The sequence below is a fragment of the Rhinatrema bivittatum genome, chromosome 5, assembly GCF_901001135.1.
Source record: "Rhinatrema bivittatum chromosome 5, aRhiBiv1.1, whole genome shotgun sequence".
NCBI lineage: Eukaryota > Metazoa > Chordata > Amphibia > Gymnophiona > Rhinatrematidae > Rhinatrema > Rhinatrema bivittatum.
In genome coordinates this window covers 207,543,826-207,568,909 of record NC_042619.1, presented here as the reverse complement: position 1 = coordinate 207,568,909, position 25,084 = coordinate 207,543,826, and the positions used below count along the sequence as shown (strand labels likewise).

At 45.0% G+C, this 25,084-nt stretch overlaps 1 protein-coding gene across 1 annotated transcript in view; it reads left to right on the top strand.

Moving 5' to 3' along the window:
- DMD (dystrophin) overlaps window positions 1–25,084 on the top strand; it is a 3,148,630-nt gene that overhangs the window by 1,527,984 nt on the left and 1,595,562 nt on the right. Inside the window, exon 31 of the mRNA XM_029603105.1 lies at window positions 24,059–24,169. Coding sequence (XP_029458965.1) covers window positions 24,059–24,169 — 111 coding nt within the window. The remainder of the gene's footprint in view (window positions 1–24,058; window positions 24,170–25,084) is intronic.

Here is a 25,084-nt window from a genome sequence, read left to right as displayed (position 1 = left end):
ACATGGTTAAAAATTATGCATTTATAACAGATATTACATGAAAAAGTTTTTACTGCTTTTCTGTGCACTTTCCCGGTGCCGGAAGAAATTAGCGCCTACCTTTGGGTCGGCGCTAATTTCTGAAAGTAAAATGTGTGGCTTGGCTGCACATTTTACTTTCTGTATCCCGCGCACATACCTAATAGGGCCATCAATATGCATTTGCATGTTGAGGGCGCTATTAGGTGCCGCTGGTTGGACGCGCGGTTTCCTCCCCTTACTGAATAAGGGGTAAGGGAAAACGCGCATCCTGTACTGTATCGGCCTGATATAAATAAGAGGCCTCAAATTAGAAACAGAAACATGCAGACAAAACCGAAATAGCCTGAGAAACTAAAATCTCTGAACAGTGGAATACTGAAGAAAGAGCAAAATACAAAAATATAAGAAATGCACTGACGTGGGCAAGTGGGACTTCCGTGGCATTCCACCCTCTTTCCCTTTAACAAAATACACATCACACAGGAAAATGGATTTAATAAAGGCTGCAGTTTATTAAACTGCAACAAACCCGAGCCAAACCTAACATAAATAATATATCCCCCCAAACCCCCAATATTCATCGTCAGCTATTGTCCAACCACCACCATGCCCCAGTGATGGCTACGCTGACTTCTATCGTCGCCCCCCTCCCCCAACAGTGGACCTCCGCCAGCAGCATAGGCCTCTAGGCCACATCCCAGCCATAGAGACCCAGCAACTCATGCAGTGACCTCACTGCCATCTCACAGCCCACGTTGAAGTTCCCCCAGCTATGCTGGCACTCCCCCCCCCCCCCCCGTGTCCTGCAACACAATCAAAAGTTCCATACATTGCAACCCCTTGGCTCGGGTTACCCGGAAAACTGCAACAATTATAAGCTCCAACAAAATAACAACCAAACCCACAATACATCAAACAGGGAGGGAGGGAAGGAGAAATCCTATCAGATGGTCACCTCTGCAAAAGTGATGTAACCGTCGGAGAGAGAGACGTTAACAAAAGCCAGTCTGAACAAACATAAAAGTGTCTGTCCAATCAGACACCAACTAACAATTCAAAAATCAGTTGCTAAAATCTCAAAATATTTTTTTTTACCTTTGTTGTCTGATCTTTGTATTTTTCTAATCAATTGGTCACAGTCTATTTTTTCCCATTTTCCCCTTGTTGTTTATTTCCTAATTCCCTTTCAGTGTCTCTGTTCTCCTACAGTTTTCTTCCCTTCCTCCCTCACACACACGCATTCTCTCACAGACTCCCTCACACACACACACACATATGCTGTCCTCCCCACAAGCTCACATTCTCTCTCTTCACACACACATACACACACACACACACACAAGCTCGCACTCTCTCACCACCCTTCCCAGGCTCCCATTTTTATGCACACACAGATGCATACCAGGCCCCCTTTCTCACCCACATACTTACATCAAGCTCCCATTATAAACCATACACACAACCCAGGCTCCCATTCTCACCCACATATGCACATTCAAGCTCACACACAAGGCTTTTTCATTAGGCACTGCCAAAGTCCTACTTCCACTGCTGCAGGGATGGGAAGAGATCCCATGGCAGTATTGCAGCTCCAGCTCTCCTTTTCGCCCAGTTTGCCATAGAGAGGATGGGATCCTGTGGCGGCATTGCAGATCCAGCTCTCCTCTTCGCTGTCACGGGATAGGGATCCTGCGGGGAGGGCTCCTCTTCTCTGTCACAGGGATGGGATCCTGTGATGGCATTGCTCCAACAGGCCTCTTCTGGTTGGGCATCCAAAGTGGGTGAGTCATGGTACTTCTAGTACTATGAGAAGTGGAAAAGAATACAAATTTATGGAGGTCTCCCCATACCTATTTACAAAGTAATTCAACATATGGGTTCATGAAACTAAGGTCAGCATGCTGGCATCGTCCAAACAAGTACCTTCTTCCATTTTTCGGAAGCAATTGTTAGAAATAATCCCATCTAACAAACATACAAAGAAACAGAGAATACGGTGGCAGATAAAGTCCGCAAAATGCATCTTGTCTAATATGCTCTTCCTGCTGCTATATCTCACCTCCTACTTCATCTCTGACTTTATCCTCAAATCCTCACCAATGGCTCTGAAGATACATCTGGGTAATTCACATTATTTGAATTAACAAATTGCAAGTTAAAGGATTAGGAAGGCGTATTGACAATAGGGATGAGTATTATACAGTGATCCATTAGTACTCAGATTTTAAGAGTGAATTATAGATTTCAACTTCAGCTCCCATCTGCAAAAGGTTTTAGATATGTAGAAATACAAAATAAATTTTTTTTCAGCAGTAATCCCAAAGTTTTGGAACAGGCAGCCAGTTTATTAAGATAAGAAAGTGACTTGCTGAAATTCTGAAAGGGAATAAAACCATGAATGATATCCCAGGATCTGTAAGATGTATAGTACAGCTAATGAGAGATGATCAGATATGTGTGGTTGCATTATAATAATTTTGCATTTAATTTTAATTGTGTTGTCAGTTTTGTAATATTCAATTGTTTATTTTGATGTGATGTAATTTTATGTAATATTTTGTCCATCGTTTTGAGCTATTTTTAATTTGGAAAGCAGTTTATAAATGCTATTAAATAAATAAATATATACAACTCACATCTAAACTGAGAGAGGCTATTTTCAGTTCATTCAGAAAGGAACAAATCGAAAATGGCCTTGACTGAAAATGCCCCAAAATATTTGGGTATTTTTGGTTTGTTTTAAAAAAGAAATGACCTCTCTGTCCCACTCCCCCATCCTTCCCAAGGCATCATGGCCTCCCCAGGACCTTCCTGGGGCCCCTGCCAGTAGCCCATGGCCTGGGCCTGCCCTGGCTGGTCTGTGAGCCAAGCCTAGCCTGGACCTCCCCAGACACCTCTGACTCCCTCCCTGCACAACCCTGAAAAGCTAGGTCCCCGGCCCCAACTTACCCCTTTCTCTAGTGTTCGTGAATAGAGGGAGGGCTAGGAGCAATGTCTACTCGCTCCTGTTCTGCTGGCATTCCTTTAAAAATGGTACCGGGTGACCTTCAGATCGGTAACATAGTGATGTCAAAATGGTGCCTGGTCACAGGGCCATTTGGCTTCATTTTGTTGTACAGCTGTAGAACAAAATGCTGGTAGATGGACCTGAAACCAGCACTGTTATGATGATACTATGGTGCTGATCACAGGGTTGACTCGTGCCATTTTCCAAAGGACACCAGTGGGACAGGAGTGAATGGGCATTGTTCCTTCCGCTTTCTCTATCTAGGTCCTCCATAGAAGGGTTAAGTAGGAGCCAAGGAGGTCTCTGACCCCAGCAGATGTTTTGAGAATTGGGAGAGGGTCAGTGGAGTCCAGGGAAGCCACTTTTAGGCTCATTTGTTTATTTTTATGGTGGGTTTTTTTATGTTTGTTTTGCTTTGGCAAATGAACCAAACCAAAATAAATATTTAACAAACCAAAACCCAAATATAGTCTGTAACCCCCCCCCCCCAAAAAAAAAAAAAAAAACAAAAACAAAATTATATTTTGGGGACTACATATCCCCAATTATACTGCTATTTCTCATGAGAAGGGAGAAAGTTCTAATAACAAACACTTCATTTGATAGTTGTAATCCTATTGTTTGGTCCCTAGGATGATCTTTGTCATACAAGTGTGATAGGTTCTGTGTGTGTCTTACTCCACTGTGGTTTGAAGAATCCATTTTTATTTTTCACTTTCCTGACATTGCCACATTTCTTCGAGCAGATGTTTGCTGGTTGGAAAAACTGATGCTCCTGCTCCTGAAAGTCTGCTGCTGTTAAAATATGTCTATGCAAATTCAATATCTGAAAATCTATTCCATTGAGATTTTCTCTGAATATAAAGAGATCCTGCAGTGCATTCATGCAAAGCCATTTTCAGCTTTGTTCGTCCTCATTCTTCTAGAAAGATCATTTCTTTTCCGTAAACACTGACTAGCCTAGGGTTGGCAATATCACAATTTGTTTCCATATTCTCAGCTTTGTGTAAGAGCTGGATGAAATTGCAGAAGCCCCGAAAACATCTTCTTTTGCTACTGTTGCAAGCGTAAAATTGTCATACTGCCAAGGAGTCCTGTTGGAGTCCCTCTTCATTAACCCCAGAAACATATTCCCAGACCAATCCATGCCAGGGGGTCTCTGGCATGGGTTAAATGGATTGGCTGTTTGACTTTTCTCAGTTGGTCATCTCTAGAGAGGGAAAATGCATTAATGCTGGCTTAGAAAAGTGTGCCTGCATAATGCATCTTGGGAATTGTATTTCTTACTGATGAGAACTTTACTCTACAGAGGTCAGTAAGTTTTGTATTTGCAAACTGACACTTTCACTAGTTCATCACCGAAGATCATGATTCCTGCTGCTTCTCTTAGCTTTCGAACTCAAATCGTTACAGAACATGCATTCCCTCTTTCCATTCTTGAGGCCAAAATATCAGGGTATCGTAATGAAACAAGGTGTGGTATGATTGACAATGTCATTATTTATTGTTTCCTGTTGTTTTCCATATAGTCAAGCAACTTGCTGTCAGCTTGAACCATTTTATTCCTGTCTGAAGCTGTTGTGAGCATGGACCTTTGGACTGAGGGAGAGTAGGGATAGCTTGCAAGGAAAAGCTCTGCAGGTCTCCACCATTGGCTGATGGAGCTGGCTGTGGCAGAGGCCCAAATAGAGCTTCACTTATACCAGCACTCGTTGCCCTTAGGTTAAGCCCTCAGGTGCCAGGGCTGGGAGGTCTTAGGTGGGGGCCTCAGCTGACAAACTGAAGGACCGTAGAGGCCAGGGTCCAGGTCAGGCTAGTTACAGGCATACTCAAAGATGGGCAGTGGTCGAGTCAGGCAGCATTCAGGAGTGGTCGAGATTATGGAAGTGGTCGGTTAGCATACTGAGTTCAGGCATAGTCGTGAGTCAGACAGTGGTCAGTGGCAAGTGGAGTTCATTTATGATCTTGAGTGTCAAAGCCGCAGTCAAAACCAGAGATCTGTCAGGCAGTGAGGTGAGAGGACTGACCACAAGATGAAGATTCAATGAAGAACTGAAGGCTGACCACAGGACAAAGACAAGGACCAGGAACTCAGGAGCAAAGACCAGGAATGAAGGAGCAAAGACCCAGAACACAGGAATAAAGAGCAGGGATCCTGAGGCAATTTGCTCTACTTAACAGTAATTGACCTATTTCCGAGAAAAGGAGGAGCTGCTGAGGTGGCCTTTTTATTAGGCCCTTGTTGGTGATGTCATCATCGGGTGCCACTGGCATTTCCCGCCGTGGGACCTTTAAGAGGAGCAATGTTGGGTGCAGGGGAAGCAATGGCATTAGAGGCAGACTGAGCATAGCGACCTGCTGCATGTCCATTTGGAGGTCTTCCCTGATGAGGGGGTGTTACTTTGGGCACGGGGCTGGAGGTAAGTGCAGATGTAAAGTGTCCAGAATGTTGAAAGCGGTTTCTTACGTATTTTCTTCGGGACTATACCCCCTTCCAGGAGAAAAGGTATTCTGTTTTTTTCCTCTGTGCCACAAATCCAAGTTTTCTTTCACTTCATAGATTGTGCTGTCCTCACTGGTCACTTCTTGAGGTTTAAGTGGTGTCCTAGAGGGCCAGGAGTATATTAGAGGCTTTAATAAGGATACATGAAAAACTTTGTATATGCCCAATGTGGGTGGCAGTCTTAGCTGGTAGGTCACGGGTCCTAGCTGGCAAAGGATGGTAAAGGGTCCAATGTATCATGGGGCAAGATGCATAAAGGGCAGTCTTAGGTGTATGTGGCAAGTGCTTAGCCACACCTTTTCACCTGCCTTGAATTGAGGAGCAGGCCTCCAGTGCGCATCTGTGGTTTTCTTGGCTTTTTCTGCTGCCCTTCAAATTATGCTGTTGGTGCAGATCCAAAGATGTAGATTTCTTGGACAGATAGCTGGGCTGCCAGTGAAGGTACTGCCATGGGAAGAGGCAGGGCCAGCAAGGGATGCTTCCCGTACACCACTTCAAATAATAAAGAACCTGTAGTGCTACAGGCATGGGAATTGTGTGAGAATTCCACCCAGGGGAGAAAGAACACCCAATTATCCTGGTGCTTATTGACATAGGCCCGGAAGAAAGTTTTGAGCATTTGGTTTGTATGTTCAGACTGCCCATTTTCCTGTGGGTGGTATGCTGTCATGAAGTCCAGGGTGATTCTGAACGTTTTATATAGGGGCAGATTTTCAAAGGGGTACCCCCCGAAAACCTATCCCCAACACCCCCCTGCGCGCGCTGAGCCTATCTTGCATAGACTGCTGGCGCACGCAAGTCCGGGGCTTTCCTGGGGGGCGGGGGGGTGCGTGGCGCGGCCAGTGCGTCTTGGGGGCATGTCGCGGCTGGCACATCATTGGGGGCATGTTGGTGCGTGTCGCAGCCGGCACATCATTCGGGGGTGGGGCTGCGGGTGTGGTTCCGGCCCGGGGGTGTGGCCGAGGCCTCCGAAACAGCTCCCGGGCCGGGGATTCGCGCGCCAGCTGGCCGGCACGCGCAAGTTACGCCTGCCTCTGGGGGGGTGGGTTAGTTAGGGAGGGGAGGGGAGGTGGAGGGAACGGAGGCAGGCTGCGCAGCTCGGCGCGCGCAGGCTGCCGATTTTAGGCAGCCTTGCGCGCGCCGACCCTGGATTTTAACAGATACGCGCAGCTACGCGTGTATCTATTGAAATCCGGCATACTTTTGTTTGTGCGTGCGCTTTTTTATAAAATCTACCCCATAGTGAATGCCATTATTTTGCCATGATCTGTACTCCTCATTGAAGACAAAATGTGCTTGGGTGGTCCATGTAAACAGAAGACATGAAGAGTAAAAAGTTATGCTAGCTCAGGGGCAGAAGGGAGACCCACAAGTGGGATAAAGTGAACCACCTTTGAGAAGTGTTCAATAACCACCCAGATTATGGTGGTGCTGTCTGAGAGGGAGAGATCCACTATAAAATCAGTGGACAAGTGGGTCCAGGGTTCCCGGGGAGCTGGTAACAATTGTAACAACCTCCGGTTCAGCCCAACAGAGTTTTCTACAGTGCACAGGTGGAGCAAGAATCCACATAGGCCTTAACATCTTGATTCATTTGAGGCCACCAATAGTATTGTTGAAGCAGTGCAAGTGTTCGGGCTCATCCAGGATGATCTGTGATATGGGAATCATGGGACCATTTCAGTACCTTTTCAAGGAGTCGAGTAGGAACAAACATCTTCCGTGGAGGGACGGTCATGGAGGCAGCTAAGATGATCCTAGCTTGTTCAATGATGTATCTGGGAGGCTCTGGGAAGTCCTCTGCCTGGAAACTTGAGAGGGCATCTGCTTGGAGATTTTTGAGAGCAGACAATACCTCAGTTCAAATCAAAACGTGAAAAACAGAGACCAGTGAACCGGTAATGCATTTAGTTGTTGGACATAGTGAAGGTGTCCCAGATTTTTATGATCTGTATACACAGTGATACTGTATTAAGCACCTTCTAGCCAATAATGCCATTCTTCTAGCACTAGCTTGATCGCCAGGAGTTCTGTCACCAATGCTGTAGTGATGTTCTGTGGGTGAAAATTTCTTTAAGAAGAACAAGCAAGGATGTGGGACCTCTTTAGTCGAATGTTGGCTTAGTGCAGCCCCTACACCCAGGGTGGAGGCATCCACCTCCAAGATGAATGGGCATGTAGGGTCTGGGTGGTGAAGGCAGAATTCCTTCAAGAAGGAATCCTTTAGTTCTTGAAAGGTTGCTACAGCATCAGGAGGCTAATCCTTGATGTTAGCTCCCTTATGAGTGAGGACAGTGAGTGGTGGTGCTGCACAGTTGAGTAATTTGCAGTGAAGTGTCGGTATTAGTTGGCAAAGCCCAGACTCCTTTGTAGGGCTCACAGTCCTATTGGATGAGGCCAGTACCGAATGCTCTTAACCTTCTTGGGGTTCATATGGAATCTTTCCCTGGATACAATATACCCCAGGAAGGGTAGACTTTCTCTTTCGAACAGGCACTTCTCAAGTTTAGCATATAGGTTGTTTTCTCGCAGACGCTGTAGAACTTGTTGTACGTCCTGACGGTGGGAGCTGAGGTCTTTGGAGAATATAAAAATGTCATCAAGGTATATGACAATGCATCCAGAGTAGATTGCAGAAGATTTCATTCATCATTTTTTGGAAGATGGATGGGACCTTACATAGCCCGCAGGGCATTACTAAATTGTCATAATGTCCATCATGAGCACTGAACGCTGTCTTCTATTCATTGCTAAGTTTGATCCATGTAAGATTGTAAGCTCCTCAGAGTTCTAACTTGGAAAAATCTTTGCCCCTTGGAGCCAATCAAAAAGTTCAGAGATTAGTGGCTATGGGTACCAGTCCTTTTAGTGATCACATTTAGTCCAGGGTAGTCAATACAGGGCCTGAGAAAGCCATCTTTTTTAGCCACAAAGAAGAAACCAGCCCTTGCTAGGGGATGAGGAAGGTCAGATGAAGCCTTGCTCAATATTCTCCAGGATGAGGTCAGACATCGCTCTGGTTTCGGGGAGAGATGGTGTAGATCTTACCCCTGGGAAGTTTGGTGTCTGGGAATAGCTCAATTCCGCAGTCATACACCTGGTGGGGCAGTAGGGTCTCGGCCTTCTTCTTGGAGAATACGTCCTCGAAGTCACCTTATTGAGGAGGAAGGCCCGGAAGTGTGGCCAGTGATACATGAAGCAGAGGTTCCACATGTTCTAGACACGTGTCATGGCATTGCTGGCCCCAACGGGTGAGTTGCAGCACGGTGCAGTCAAATTGTGGAGAATGCTGCTGGGGCCAGGGAAGTCCCAGTACAACTGGGTATACAGTTCAGGTGATGACAGGTCAGGGGTGCTGTTTTGAGGGTAATCTGACCAGGCAAAGGATCTCCATATATAGAGGAGATGATTAGTTGCGACTTCCTTTAGACAGTAGGAATCGGTAGATGATCTACCAATTCCTTCAATGTGAAGTTTCTCCAGCACTAGAGTCTACAAGGGCCAGAGTGAAGAAATCCAGATTGTCCATGTTGAAGGTCACCAGAAGAACCAATTGGGAAGCAGGTGTCATGAAGCCTAGGATCATTTCCACACTGGTTCCTAGCTCAGACGTTTCCTGATTTAACTGGACAGTGGGCGAGCATAATACAGGCACAGGCCTAGTTGCCGGCTGTGGAGTCTCTCTTCAGGTGCAAGGCATCCATGGCCAAGCTGCATAGGTTCATCTGAGTGAGCAGAGGAGGATGGAGCAGAAGCCAGTCGCTGGAAGTGAGGAGCCAGCATGATGGCCCAATGAGGGGTCAGATCTCCCTGGCCCGTTGTTGCAGACAACAGTCTATCCTCCCTGTCAGGTCTATGAGCCCCTCCAGAGACTCCAGGAGTTCACATGGTTCCAGTTTATCCTTGATCCTGGGGGACACGTCCTCCAGGAATATACTGTGGCGGCAATCCTCCCTCAAGTTGAGTTCAGTTGTCAGGGTCTGGAATTCTATGGTGTACTCTGCTAGAGACAGGGCACCCTAACGCAGATGCTGAAAATCCAAGCCCATTTTGGCCAGCTAGCCAGGCTTGTTGAAGAGTTCTTGAAGGCAGAAATGAAGTGTTGTAGGTTCGTGAGGAGAGGATCCAAACACTCCATTAGAGGAGAGGCCCAGGCCAAGGCCTTGCCATCCAAGAAGGAGGAAATGAAAGTAGTCTTCACTGTGTCATCGGGGAAGAGTGCCGCTTGGAGTGCAAAGTGCATATAGCACTGGTTTAGAAATCCCCTGCACTGTTTTGGATCCTCGGCATACCGGGGTGGAGCTGGCAGATGCAGATGGGGTGACTCTGGGCAGCATGTGGGGATAGCTTAGGCAATGTAGATGCTGGAACATCTGGAGCCACAGCTGTGACTAAGCATGTGGTGAGTTGTTCCAAGGAAGCTGCCAGGATTTCTAGGAACCGCTGTTACTCTTGGAGCCTGTGTGTTAGGACTAAAATGGCCAGTAGAGTGGTGGCATCCACTGAGTCCATGGCCTTGGCAATCTGTTGCAGGTCTGGTCTCTTGAAGCGAAAGGGAGTTGGCGCAACCTGCAGGAGGAGCCCTGCAGGTCCCCACAATCAGCTGGCAAAGCTGGCTGTGGCAGAGGTCCAACTGGAGTTTCACCTATACCAGCCCTTCTTCCCCTTAGGTTTAGCCCTCAGGTGCTGGGGCCAGCAGGTCATAGGTGGGGGCCTCTGCTAACAAACTGGAGGTCTGTCAGGGTCAGAGGCCAGGGTCCGGGGCAGGCTGGTTACATGCGTACTCGGAGATGGGTGGTGGTCGAGGCAGGCTGAGTTCAGGCGTGGTCGTGAGACAGGCAGTGGTCAGTGGCAGGCAGCGTTTACTCATGGTCATCAGCGTCAAAGCCAAATCAAAACCCGAGATCCGTCCAAAGGAAGGCAGGTCAGATAGGAAGGCAGGGAGACGAGGAGCAGCACAGGCAGGCAGGCAGGAGAAGACACTGAAGACACAAAGCACAGAGGACTGACCACAAGAGGAAGACTAAATGAAGAATTAAAGGCTGACCACAGGATGAAAACCAGGAACTCAGGAACAAAGACTAGGATCACTGAGGCAATTTGTTCTACTTAACACTACTTGGCCTGGTGCCGAGCAAGGAGGAGCTGCTGAGGTGGCTTTTTTCTAGGCCCTTGGGTAGTGGGTACCACTGTCATTTTCCCGCCGCAGGCCCTTTAAGAGGAGCAGAGTCGAGCATGCACATGCCTTAGGAAGGGCCTGGGGGAAGCAGCAACGTTGGAGGCATGCCGAGCGCAGCGGCCTGCCACACGTCCATTCAGGGATCTTCCCCGGCGTCGGAGGGCATCACATTGGGCTCAGGTAAGTACAGCAGTCCACAGGCCTGCCCCATGGACCACCGAATGCAACAGAAGCACTGTGTTAGTGGTGGTGTATTAATTTTAAAATTAAGTAGAATGCCAAATTGGAGGGGGTAGGTAGCTATAAATATATGGTGAGAAAAGGGATGAGATTTCTCTTTCAAAGCCATCTTAGACAGGGTGACTATGATCCAGTCCTGCCATTACTGCCTTGTATTCAGAGAAAATATTGCATTTGCCCCTGATTGTATTAGGAAAATTAGAAGTCCATCTCTATTCATGCAGAGGGTATAAGACCAGGACTTTTGCCTTTAACATCTTGCTTTTGCCAGTACAGGACTGGGTTGATCTGATGTCAAGGTGTGCAGTTCTTCCTCAGCAGTATACACCTCATCCCCTTTTTGTTATGCACTCTCCCACCTCAAATAAGGAAACAGAAATTTAAGAACTGCTTTATTTTTTTTTTAAGGAGAGATATCGATTAGCCCCAGTACCCTCTTGCCTCCCCATCCATTTGGGGAGTGAGCTCTTAAAGAGGTTAATTTTCAGCAATGTGCATAAGGCAGCACAACTGTTCATAAGTAATGTACACACAAAGTTGCTCCTGCTTTTTATAAACTGTGCAGGGCGAGCCGCACATTTATAAAAAGGAGGTGCAACTTTTTATACAGGGAGTATATACTTTCTATATGTCTTTTATAATGTGCATGCATATATTTTACATGCAAAATAATTGTAACATGCATGCATTTAGCACAGCTTGTTCACAGAGGCAGGTATTTTATAAAGTATGTGTGACGAAACTCTGCTTATGAAAATAGTGACTTGTCTTCTAGTCACCAGTTGGATGATACTTCCACCAGTTCACCTAGACCCTCCACCACTTAACCCCGACACCTTCTCTCCCTTCTTAACCCGGACCTCCCACCCAAAAACTGTAGACATTTCCCCATCTCAGTTAACAGGTGTGAAAGCGTGCAAATAAGTATAGCCCCTGCCCTGATGTGAACACCGGCTCTGGGGCTCGCTGTGAGGGTCAATGCTCAGAGCAGCACCCATGCCTCCCCATGTCCTTCCTGTACAGACAGGTGGTCAGGGGAATCTCTTTCAAGGCCCTTAGAGGTTTTCCCTCTTTTCTGGGGCTCTTCTGCATACCAGACCAGTCACGGTCAGCCAACCACCACACTGCACCCTAACAAGTACATTTTAAAAGGAGAGTGCGTGCGCCAATAAATAAGCACATTAGACACACGAGCAACAATATGCTTAATTTTATATCGTGCGTGCAAGTACACACGTCTGTTAGAGAGACTTCACTGTGTGAAGTGCACTTTCAGCTCAGGGTGAGTTTTGGGGGAGGGTGGTGTTACAAGGGTCTGCAGACCCTTGCGCCCTAGGCAGACCGCTGTAACACTGCCCCCTCCCAAAACCCACCCTGAGTTGAAAGTGCCCCTCTTACAGTGGGAGATATGGAGTGTCAGATTGTCTCTCTCTTTCTCCCTCCCTCTCTCTGCCCCCCTCCCGGTGTTCAGGATCCCTCTGGCCCCACCTCAAAGTTACGCAGGTAATATGGCATGCATTGCCATGTTCAGCCTTGCAAAATTCAGGGAAATGCTTTTAAAATCTACCTGAAAGGCTGCTGTTTCAAATAAAACTCTTTACTGCTCTCTGCTGGCAGGAACAAAATCCGAAGAGCACCCTGAATGTCCAATGCACCAGAACAGTTCTGCAAATAAAGTGCAAAGCACAAATGATAAACTCTGTCTCTTGCAGTAGCAAAATGCTGCACATCCTTAGCAGCCAAGCTCCCAGGGGAAGGAACGCTCACCGGGGACAATCTTCTTTTTCTCAAACTCTCAAAATGCAATCTCTGGACAGATGAAGACTACTTCTTATCTTCTCACCATCACCCCGATTTTCTTTCCTTCCCTTGGGCACCCTGACCCTCTGCTCCATCCACCTTCCTAGGAATATGTCTTCTTCAGACAGCTCTCCGTGGAGGGAAGGACTCTGCAGCAACACCACTCTGTGAAGAGGCGCTACCCTCAGGGCTCCCCCTACTCTCACTGGACACTAAGAGACCTCCTAATGGGGAGTGTCAAACCTCCAAAACACACCCTGTTCTATTCTGACATCACTCATAGGGTAAGACTGTGGATCCTACGCTAACAAGAGGCAACAACCACCAGTAAGGAGCAAATTTGGGGACATCAGAGTTTGGTAATGTACTAAACCTTGTCCCAGAATGCCCCTAAATCACCCCCGTTTTTAGTTTGCATTTACGTGCACCAACGCTAGTACACACACACTTATGGATTTTACAAAATACTACTTATGCACATTTATTTATTTGTAAAATTTTCTATACCGGTGTTTGGAACCAGGACCATCACATCGGTTTACATCATTACATTGAAAAACATAAGAAATAAGTATATAGATATATTATACAATAAAATTCAATAAAAAATTGAGTAAAAACAAAACTCTGTAATAATATTAACTTCAGTCTGTATCCAAAACTGAATAAAATAAGAATATATCTAAATTAACTGAATAAAAAGTGAAACTTCTTACATGCATAATTTCTAGTTTTACATGTTGAAACCTTTTGAAAATTACCCCCATAAAAGACAAGGGGCTGGTTTTCCCCATGCTTGTCTAAGGTGGTGTTTTGGGACTAGCTGTTGTGCTGGAAATTTAAGCCCAGCTCAGCCACAGATGCTGATTTGACTGGGAATCTGCCCAGCACACCATCAGCGCCTCCATGGCCATGGTAGAAATAAAATAATATTCAGACCACAGCCTGGCCTAGTCATAGGAATCTTTCAGCAGGTTGTGCAGTGCAGGCATGGGGTGGGCAGGCTTTTCTGTGCCAGGGATCCCTGGCTTTTCCTGTGCAACCTGACCCTTGCAGACGTAAGTCTCCTTACGCTTCAGTAGCAGATGGCAATAAGCCAGCACCCAGTGCACTGCAGGCCAGTAGCTCGGATTCCCTTCAGTTTGCACGGAATAGTTTTGCCTTTTGTCATAGCGGCTAACATTTCCCTTTGCTATTTTGTCTTGTTACCCCAGTGCTAGTCCAGTTTAAACCCATCAGATTAGCCTTTTTGGGTGAGGTCAGCCATCAGCACTGCTAAAATAGGGCCATTCAGGTGGAAATATTTGAAATAACTTTAGTGCGCGCACACACTAGCTGCCCTGCAGGAAGCCTGCTTTGTGATGCTTCATGCCTTAACCCTTTGTAATCAAATTTATATTAAAAACTATGTTCATGCCTGTTTGGGGAAAAAAATGAAACGGAGAAGATGAGGTGAAGGAAAAATTACTTAGAAAAGGTCAGTGTTGGTGACAGCTGATACCCTGTCTACCATTGTGTGCTTCTGAAATCTGGGTGCTTGAGCGACTGAGTCATGATCACCCTTTATCCTTGCAAAGCTTGGTGGCACAAGCTGCCTCTTTGTTTAACTGCCTTGGCTCACGGAATCTGTCTTCTTTGCATCTGGATCTTTATCTGTCCTAACATTCTCTCGCTTCTGTTGAATGTTTATCATCTTTTATTTCTTGCCCCTCCGGAAGTGGACATGGACACTATTTTCATAAGTGTCTAGTCACAGCAAAAGCAACGTCAGTAAATGAATAAGTAAACCCAAACTAATAACTTGCTCACTAAGGAAATTTCCATAATTCCTTCGTGTTTATCTCAGCCGTGTTAGGTCTGACCCAGTCAGATAAGAGCTGCTCAATTATTTTCCCTTATGAGTTAGATACAGGATAGGCCTCATCGCATCCTAAGCTGTTTGTTATTCTATGTATTCAATGTATTCTGTTGTTTTCACTGTAAACCGTGGTGAAGGATTGATCCAAACTACAGTATATAAAAACCGTCAAATAAATAAATAAAAATTCTCTAGGCCTGGCATATAGAGCTGGCTAGGTTTTTGAAATGAGATTCCCTTTGCCAGGGTCTACAGCTTCCAAAGCTACATGGTAGAGCTGAGCAAGTGCGTTCATGTACCAGTAAAGCCATGGAGATTCAAGAAGCAAACAATTACCTTTCCTCATCTGATTCTGTCAGCAGAGAGTAGTTTAGTGCCGTTTCAATGGTGGGCAGGTAATAAGAGATGAAGTCCTGCAATGGAAATCTGCATCGTGCCCTTGCGCAAGGCTTATAAAACGGGCACTAGTATGTAAGCTTTGTACAGCTGTGACCACTGGAAGCAGTCTATTCTACTCTATCCTCCTCCACCCATTACTTGTTATTCTACGTTTACATGACTTGCCTCTTCTGCTCTTTCTTTCTCCCCAGGCCCGATACAAAGTTCTCCATGACCACTCTCGTTCTTTCTCTCCTCGCACCATTAAAGGGCCGGTTCACTAACCTGCTCTATTTTTAATGCACAAAAAAGCAGCAGTGTTTGCATGCACTTACGACTGTGCCATTCAGTATTGATTAAGAGCGTGCAAAAACATGCGCTAAATTGATGCTGCAGACATATTTCTTAGCTATGCAAATACGTGAGTAATGGGCTCATTAATGTATTTTCCCCATTCATGATCATGTAGATAAAGGAGTACAATTTTCTGCAACCGTGTTGCCATACAAAATTCTGCACCAGCTGAACAGGTGGAGCAAAGGGGCTAATGCTGAACCAGCACTCTGGCCCCTTAGATCATCTGGCATCCACTGCCATCCCCACCTTGACCCTTCCTTACCCCTTCCAGTCTTAGGCAGTCCATATAAAAAGCTTGGGGAGGTGGAGCACTTCCAAGCCACTGGAAGATCCTGCAGAAAAGTGCCTTACATTGAGATTGTCTCTGGGCACACCCCTCCCCCACCCACTACCACATCATACCCATCTCCTCCTCCTCCTCCCCTTGGGGACCTCATGTATCTTAATGTGCAAGGGAACCTCCTGGGATAGTGCATTCTGATTCTACCACTGGCTGAGGCAAGAGAGGGAGAAACAGAAGCCACAAGCCCAGCCTCCTGCATGGAAAGAGAGGCAGCAACAGGTTTAAAATTGTTCACTTGCTCACAGCTGCAGAAGCTACTGACTGCAACCCTAGCTCTCTTTTTTTATTCCTGCTCTGTGTTCACACAACAGAACGTATTTAGGGCAAACCAGGTGCATCCGTCTGGGTGTGAATAAACCAGCCTGTCCATGCCTAAGTCAGTCAGCACAGTGAACGTCCGCACACGAGTTCATATGTATGAGGGACTTTGCTGCCAAGCCCTTCGTATAAGTTGCTTCATGTTGTTCCGTGGCTGCAGAGATGCTGTCTTGCTCGGGCACAGGAAGAAAGGCACAATTCCCGTCTTCGTGTACTCCACTCATCGGACAAGTCACGCCTATCTGCGCCTTTCTCCTCTCCTGCCAATTCCCGACTCCCTGCTTCCCACCTGGCTGCACTGTGTACTTGGGATAGCTTTCCTGAACTGGTGCGTCATGCTCCCTTTCTCGCCGTGTTTAAATCCCATCTAAAGACTCACCGTTTTGATAATTTCTTTTAAATTTTAAGCCTGATTGTCTGCTTTTAGCCTCATTAACTAATTTTTTTTCTTTCTTTTTTAACCATTGTCTTGTTTCATAAAATACCACAAGTCTCTTGTCCTGTATGTTTGCCTTATTAGACTGTAAGCTCTATTGAGCAGGGACTGTCTTTTTTTTGTGTTTGTACAGTCCTGCATATGTCGTGTAGCGCTATAGAAATGTTACATAGAAGTAATTCAGGATCCAGGTTCGAGAGAAGAAACCCACTGAGCCCCCCAAAAATGCATTTGGCCTTTGACAGGCCGCCCAGAGGTAGATTTCCAATAGGGCAGTGCATAACTGGCACTGTCCGGGTATATTTTTGGGCCGGCACAAAGCCAGGCTGGTATCAAACTCCAGGCGCTGCATATGTCGTGCGCATGAAAAAACGTTTTCGACTTGTGTCACACTGGGGGGTGATTTTCAAGCTAACCTTCTTTACTGCAAAGTCCACGACCACATTTTACCCACGGTTTTAGCAGGGATTTGCTTTTAAAAAGTTTCCCAAGGGAAACGCACCCCCACACATTTGCACCTGCTCTTCTTTTTTCCGACTAAAAATGTGTGCCCACTTTTGAAAATTCTAAAGTCCGTGTGTAGTTCCAAACCCCGCCCCCGGGGAATGCAACCTGCCGAAGGAGGTGAAAGCGCATCCATAATGGCGCCACGCGCGTTCTGTTACCCACGCATATTGGGGGGGGGGGGAGCAATACCAAGGAAGCTCGTGTCTTCTGTTTTCCCCTGCAGAAAAGACTTTGAAAACTCCCCTCCCTGTCTTTAGATTTGTGTCATTTCATATCTGTTATTTGTTTGCAATATTTCATTTCTCCTCCTATGCACTTTAATAAATAAATGCTGTTGGGTCCTGGGGCTTCCTCCCGTACCCAAACTGTGTAAAATAAAGTACTTCCGGCCCACCCACCCCAACTCTTATCCCCTCCCCTCTGATCCCCCCCAACTCCCTAAAACTCCGCACGCAGAGCCAGCGGGAGGGCTCCCCCTTACCTGCTCGCCATCCAGCACTGCTCTAACAAAGCCACGCTCCCACCCCCACCCCCCAACCTCCCAGACCCAAAAGCAGTGGGCAGGAGGAGAAAGGATTGTATTGGTTGTTTCAGATGCAAACAACACAAGCAGCTTAACCCATTGGGCACCTGTGCTTCTTGTGTGCTCACGTTGGCATGTGGTGGTGTTAACCCGTGGCATGCAGCACACACATTATCAGCACGCCCGCTATGAGCCTGCGCTTTTTGAAGAGGAAAGGTGAGCATCTAATTTGCAAACTCGCCAGCAAAATGCCCCCCCCCCCTTGCCCCAGAATTTCTCCTTGTTTTATGAAATCTAAAGTAAGTGCATTGTAAGAGCGTTCTTACACTTTGACGGCTAATAATCCACTTCACTAGATCTGACTGACTCAGGCAGGCTAACTCTATTTTTACCCACGTACAAGGCACCTAACTCTTTCAGATTTTACCGCTCTGTGTTTAGCGATTAGTATAGAAGGCCAGCAGGCCAGTTGTGACTGCCAGAATAGTTCCCTTTTCCCTTCTTTAAAATAAAACTAGTGGATGAGAGCACTAGATTAAGAAGTAGATTAATGGAAACCAGGTTTTAAAAAGACTAATAGATGTATTCATTGTGAGCACTGAACCCTTGGCTTTGAATAAACCTGAATAGGTCAAGACAGCTTGTTCTTATCTGAGCTGTGCATTTAAAGGGTTTATTAAGTGACTTTCTCCTATTACCAAAACATTGAAAGACGATTGATCCAGTGAGGCTTAATTATTTTACTTATGTGTAGCTGAAATAACAAGGTTTCCAACTTCTAATTAGTAACTCGAATACTTCCCTTCAATATAGAGTGATTTTTCACTATTTAGATGACAATATCTGGCCATGCTTTGCACTATGGACCTACCAAAGAATGTACGGGTTTAACGGCACTATAATCACTAATATCTTCATTACAAAACAACTCCGACAACCTGGCGAACGGGCTTTGGGCTTTTCTCAATGAGTACCTCTTAGGTGTCCCATCCAGTGCTCTCTCTTCTCAATAGTCCTTGATACTCCCTGCAGTCCATTGAACCTGTAAGAAACTCAAACAGGTAAACTTGCAAAAGCCTTACTCGGTTAACTTCCAAACTGAGTGATGCATCAAGCCGTGTTTTTGCTCTAATACGCATTAAACAGCGGATATCACACGATACAGCACTTTATTGCGATATCGTGAAATATACGTGATAATTTGCATAGCCCTGCCCTGGTGCCCTTCCTTATTACAATGACCTTCTTTGCATGCAAATGCATGCAAAGAAAGTCATTAATAGGCAATTTGATATAAATATCATGGCCGATTGAAAAAGTGGTCAGCCACAATAAAATAACACCTTTTTAAAAAGTAGTAAATGTGACGCAGGAGTCCTGGGGTCCTAACACAGGTCCCGAGGCTCCCATATCACATTTAAAGTGGCCAGAACCTTATTTATTTATTTTTATTTTAAATCTTTTCTATACCGTCGTTTGGAGGATACCGTCACAACGGTTTACATCAAGGCACATAAAATTAATGATACTGTGATTTGAACATTTACAAGGGTGCCATAAGGTTCGGTAACATAGTTAGTGATCAATAATGTTAAATGTAAATAATCATGTCCATGTCTCTATCTCGGTTTTTATTACAGGAATAACTTTAAGATTGTAATTGGTCCTTTAAAGACTGGTCCTTTAAAGACTACACACTTAGTGAATACAGCAGTGTGTGTGGATGTTATATTGATTGTGCTTTGCTTGTCCCTGGTTTCTATTCTCCCTTCTCTTTCTTAAAAGCTTGTTTAAAGAGCCAGGTTTTTAAACCTTTTCTAAAGGTTTTGCAGTCTCTTTGTAGTCTTAAATCTAGGGGCATGGAGTTCCATAGTATGGGTCCTGCCAGTGATAGTTCTCTCTCTCGAACCTGTGTTAGTCTTGCAGTTTTGACTGATGGAATGGTTAGGAGTGCTTTGTTTGCTGACCTTAGGTTTCTGTTAGGGATGTGTACACATAGGGCTGTATTTAACCAGTCTGCATGTTCGTTATGTATTATCTTATGTATGGTGCACAGTGTTTTGTATTGTATTCTTTGTTCGATGGGAAGCCAGTGTAGTTCAGCCAGTGTTTCAGTGATGTGGTCTCTTTTACTTTTGCCGGTTAAGACTCTTGCGGCTGAGTTTTGCAGAACCTGCAATGGTCTTAGTGAGGTGTATGGAAGTCCTAGTAGAAGTGCATTATAATAATCAGTGCTCGAAAATATTAATGCTTGTAGTACCGATCGAAAGTTGGCCATTGTCAGAAGTGGTTTAAGCCTCCTAAGGACCATGAGTTTAGCGTGGCCTTCTCTTACTTTTAGAGATATATGTTGTTTTACAAAAAAACAAGTGCCACAGCTAAATAAATTTTGAGCAGGAGTCAGGGCTGACTACTGGCTCAATCCAGGCTCACCAGTTAATGTAGCCATGACACCCCAAAAGGTTAGAAAAAAGAACAAGTGCCATGCATGACGATGCCCCCAATCATCAATAAAGTGACATCCCCCATTCCCATGTCACGTGGCCTTGCTCCAGTCACATGTCTCTGGCAAGGTCAGGTTGGTGGTATTTTTCAAAATGGCACTGACAGGCCTTGAGATAGGGGATGTCCCAGGCCCCTTTGAGGGATTGAGAACCAGTTGTTAAGGTTTGGGGGGTGTGGGAGGAAGATCAGGAGGCTGGGGGGGAGGTCATTGGGGGTGAGGGTTTGGGGGGGTCACTGAACACCAATGAGTTTTCATATACTTTTGGAGGGCTGTGGGGGAAATGGGAGGTACGATACCCCCAACTATTTTGGGTGCTTTTGGGGTGGGGCTAGGATTTCACTTTATTGATGACAGAGGTAGGGGGGCACTGTCACATGTGGCACTTATTATTCTTTTTAACCTTTTGGGATGTCGGGGCCACCTTGATTGGCAGCCCTGGGTTGAGCCAGGGGTCAGCCCTTACCCCAGCTCAATTTTCCCATTTTGCCATTGGATTTTTTTTATTTTTTTGCCAGCGGCTCTTTAAGGTGATGCCAGTCCCTTGAAGTTAGAGCCGCCTTTCCATTAAAGGGCCTCTTGCAGCATTGTTTTGTCCCATGATGTTTGGCTGCGACACAAAAGAATGCGCCATAGAACCGCGATGCTTTTTTGGAGAATGGGTTCCACTATCGCAGTAACAACCTCCTCCCCGCAATAATTCGACCCTGCAAAAAAAATTGCAGCTTAGTGGTCTAGGCCAAAGTTTGCCAGAAAACCTCTGAGTTTGAAAGTTTCCTCTCGTTGATGGGTTCTTCCAGATTCACAGGGTACAGCCAGTCAGAAAAGGGGCAGGTGTTAGATTTAGTGGCTGGCATGGATTTTTAGTGCTAGCCAGCTGAATTTAGCTAGACAACGCTAAGTGTACAAATGGCTGTCCCAGCTGTAGCCAGACACATTTTGTCCGGCTAGATTTAGGGAAATTTTCAGCTGCAAATCTAGCCAGTTACTGCAGCTAAAAATTTGGTTAAAATAACTGGCTAAATTAACTAGTTATCTGTACCAATCAGCAGCTTAATTGACATCAACCATGAAACTGAGCGACAATGAATTCCTCTAAAATCTTGGGGGTAGATATGTAAAAGCCATTTAGATAGATAATTCACAAATTATCCGTCTTAATGGCTTAAATGGCATATTGAGCCTCTTATCTGACTAAATCATAGCCGGATATATTGTTATCTGACTATAATTTAGCCAGATATAAAAGAAGAGTTTGGGTGGCATTCCGGGGAGGGGTCCCATTATCCAGCTAACTTACACGAATATCGGGTTTATCCAGCTTTGTGGGACTCTGTAACTTGAGACTTAATCGGATATATTCAAAAAAGATGTAACCTGCATCATAGTTGCCTAGCAATGGCAGAAGCGTCCCCAGAAGCGCCAGGCCCGATCGCAGGAGCAGGCTACAGAGATCCTAGCCATCAATTTTAAATAAAGGTACTGAGCGGGCAGGGTGGGTGAGTGAAGGGAAAGGGCTGGGGTGGGCATCAGGGGGTTTGATTCAGAGGGCCACTAAATTAATAATTTTCACATTTAAGGGGAAGTTGGAGCAGCGGGTGGGGGTTAGCGGTTTCTCCCAGCACTATTACATTTTTATTTTAATTAAATAGGCCGTTTTTGGGGTGGAAAGGTCGACCCGGGAGGGCCTTTGCAACTCAGGTGGGAAGGAGGTGAGGGGGACAGGCCGCGTTGGGATTTTTTCAGTCTTGACTGTAACTTAACTGGATATATTCTTTTTTGAATATATCTGGTTAAGTCTCAAGTTATACAGCTAACAATAGCCAAATAACTTTATACATAACCGGCGATATTCAAAAAGAATATCCTGTTATGTGTAACATTATCTGGCTATGGTTAGTCGGATAACTTTAAGCAAATTTATTCAGCGGGATGTTTATTCTACTGAATATATGGGACCTGTAGCCGGATAACTTGTCCACTGTCCTACTGAATATGGACCCCTTAATCTTTATTTAACCATAAAAGATTTGGGTGTAAAAGCAATTAGTGAACCTGTTTTTAATTTTAACACAAGTCAAGCAAGAGTTTGTAACAAAAATCACAATTACAACAATAATAATGAACAAAAAAGAAAGAAACAATGAAAGCAAATAAGCAACCTTATATTATAAATAAATAACTGTATGGGTGTGTGTGTGTACATAATATAAATAAAATACTTATAAATAATAATGCAAAGATCTTTAATAACTAATTAAAGTCTTTGGTGCTGTCATCCACAAACAGGGTGTTTGGATCTGGGACCCCAGGGTTCAGACAGATATCCAGCCAGATCAGGTGGTCAGGCTGTTGTATTCAAAAAGGAGGTGTTTCAGATATCATGTCCATAATGCCAGGGCCCCAAAAGGCCCATTGTGTATTGTTTTTTTGTAATTTTCCATGAAAGCTTACTGAAGATCCCACAGTGTGACTTTTTGGAAATACAGAAACCTCCTGCAGTTGTTCCGTTGAGAATGCATTCAGTGTTACCTGCTCTGTTGAGAGATGCATCTGAATGCGGGCTATCTGCAGATTTCACGAATGCATTGACCCTGTCACAAACCTATTTGTCATTTCTGCTCAGACTTGCCTTAGCTCTTCCTCCTGTTATGAGACAATTTGAAGCAGTTATTCAACAGTATGTAGAACTAAATTAGGAAAAATATGAAAGGTGCACTTAGACTATTTCCTCATGGGGCGATCATGTTTCAATCACTTTTCCTGATAACAAAGAGGTGGCTGATGACAAACAGGATCATTAACTTTATAGTTGTGGTCTGTGGTAGCTGCTTAGCAATTCTGTTCTTAATAGATATTCATTCTCTATCAATTTCCACTGAAATTAGATTGAATTGGCCTGAATTGGATTATATCAATATGCATTATGTGAATTTGGCTGCATGCTATCGGAGAGGTCACTGTTGCTTCTTCTTATCAAGCTGGATTTGTGATGGGCTGAGAAGAGCTGGATTTTGTATGCTGCAGATCTGTTTACCTGCTGGGCCTAGCTGCATGAGATGCTCTTGCCATTCATTGTCCTTACTGAGTAAGGACCCATGTCCTTACTGAGTAGACCTTTTTCTTGAAATATTGCACTTTGATCCAGGAAACCAAAGTCCTGTCATCGACACCATGTATGCAGCCATATAGTAACAGAATAAATGGCATAAAAAAAAGACCAGATTGGCCCATCCAATCTGTCTAATTGAGATTCTTGGGTAGGTAAGCATGAGAGACCCATGTGCAACCCAGTACCAGTTCCCCATCCCATCCCCAAGTACTTTACCTGAGTATTCAACTGTTTTCCTACCTCTGTCCTCTATATCAGTGTGCCCAGAATCTCTGGCTGTACCTTCTCCACTAGTGGGCCTTTTCAGGCCTCATCTTCCTTTTTCATTCTAACATGACCAACACTGAATCCTACATCTAGCTTCCCTCTAAGATTTCCAACAATCCACAGAGGTACCAAAACCAGCAAGGTTAGTGTCCAAGACATCCAGTCTCCCCATGCTCATTGAAGAATGTGTTTTTCCCATGGTTACCCCCATCATCCTTAGAAGCTTGATGCAACCGACCGCCACTTTAATGGTTATAGCTGCCTTTCCATACAGATTACCCCCATGTTCTAGGCTATTTCTGTCCCTTCTCATGTCTTTACAAGAACACCACATGTGCCTCTGCCTTTTGCAAAAATACTCCCAGTTCCTATACAGGCAGTTTTGATTTGTTGATGGTCATACCTGGCTGTATCATTGGTGTACACATGAATGAGTGGCATGGTATATTGTTCAGGGGGCCTAATGAGGTTTTACCACTATGGTGAGCAGGTGTGGCCCCTGTTCCATACAGAAAGAAGTCACCACCAATACTGATGATATATATTTGAGTCAATCTCTCTATAATACAGGAGATATTTATTCTGTCACATGCACTACGGGAGTTTGCATAGGGCTTTCACCTGCATGATTACTCTGTAGGATGTGATGACAATAGGGAAGTTTCATTAATTAAAGCACTTCATTCTGCATTTCATTTTCCATTAGAAAATCCAGTCTGATTTAACGAGCCATGAGATTAGTTTGGAAGAAATGAAGAAAAGGAACCAAGGTAAAGAAGCTGCTGGAAGGGTTCTTTCTCAAATTGATGTGGCCCAGGTAAGTCAATAAAATCTCCTCCTCCTTCTCACTCCACTTCAGATTGTATTCTCTGCTGTGATATGATCATTCTTTGCCTGAGCCATTTTTTATCCCTATAGTTTTATCTGTCTGCCTGTCTGTCTCTATGTTGATCTAGTCATCAGTCTACAGACATCTCTCATTATATTATTATACATTCTAACTCATTCTGGGCAATCTACTATCACAGTAAATGATGGCAGCTAATACCCACGTGTCCCATCTGTTTTGCCCTGTTGTCTTCTGCTCTGGTTTTCTACCACTTTGGATAAGCAATAGATTCCCAATTACTTAAAAGCAACACCACTTCCTCTCCTCCCATGCATGTCTTTTACCTGACCTCTCAATCCTATTCCTACCCATAATACTCTCTATCTGTCCAGATCGTGTTCATGGCTTTTAGGGGTTATAACCATGGCTGTCCCGTGCCGCTTATCCCAGCCTAATACAGGCAGACCACTGCTGTTAACTCCAGCCTTTTTGGAAGCCTGATGCCACCACTTTCTGGCCATCGGCACTTACTCTGTCTTCTAAAGTTTCATATGACTGAGTCTACACTCGAGCTCTTCCCTCATTTCTCCTGTTACCCCCCCCCCCCCCCCCAGATGTGTTTTACCACTGCACTGTGTGTCTGGCTCGAGCATGTTTAAATGCTGTCATAGGTTTAGTTGCCACTACCTCTGCCGATAGGATATTCCAGGCATTTATCACCTGCTCAGTAAAAAAGTGCACTCATGCACCCTCTGAATCTTCTTTCCATATCTTAAGCTCTTGCCTTGAATCTCCTTTTCTATAGAAAATTTGACCTTTCCATACTTAATTGATGCCTGTTGAATTTTTGAAATTTTCTATCATGTTCCCCCATCCCTTCTTTTCTCCACACCCTCATTCATA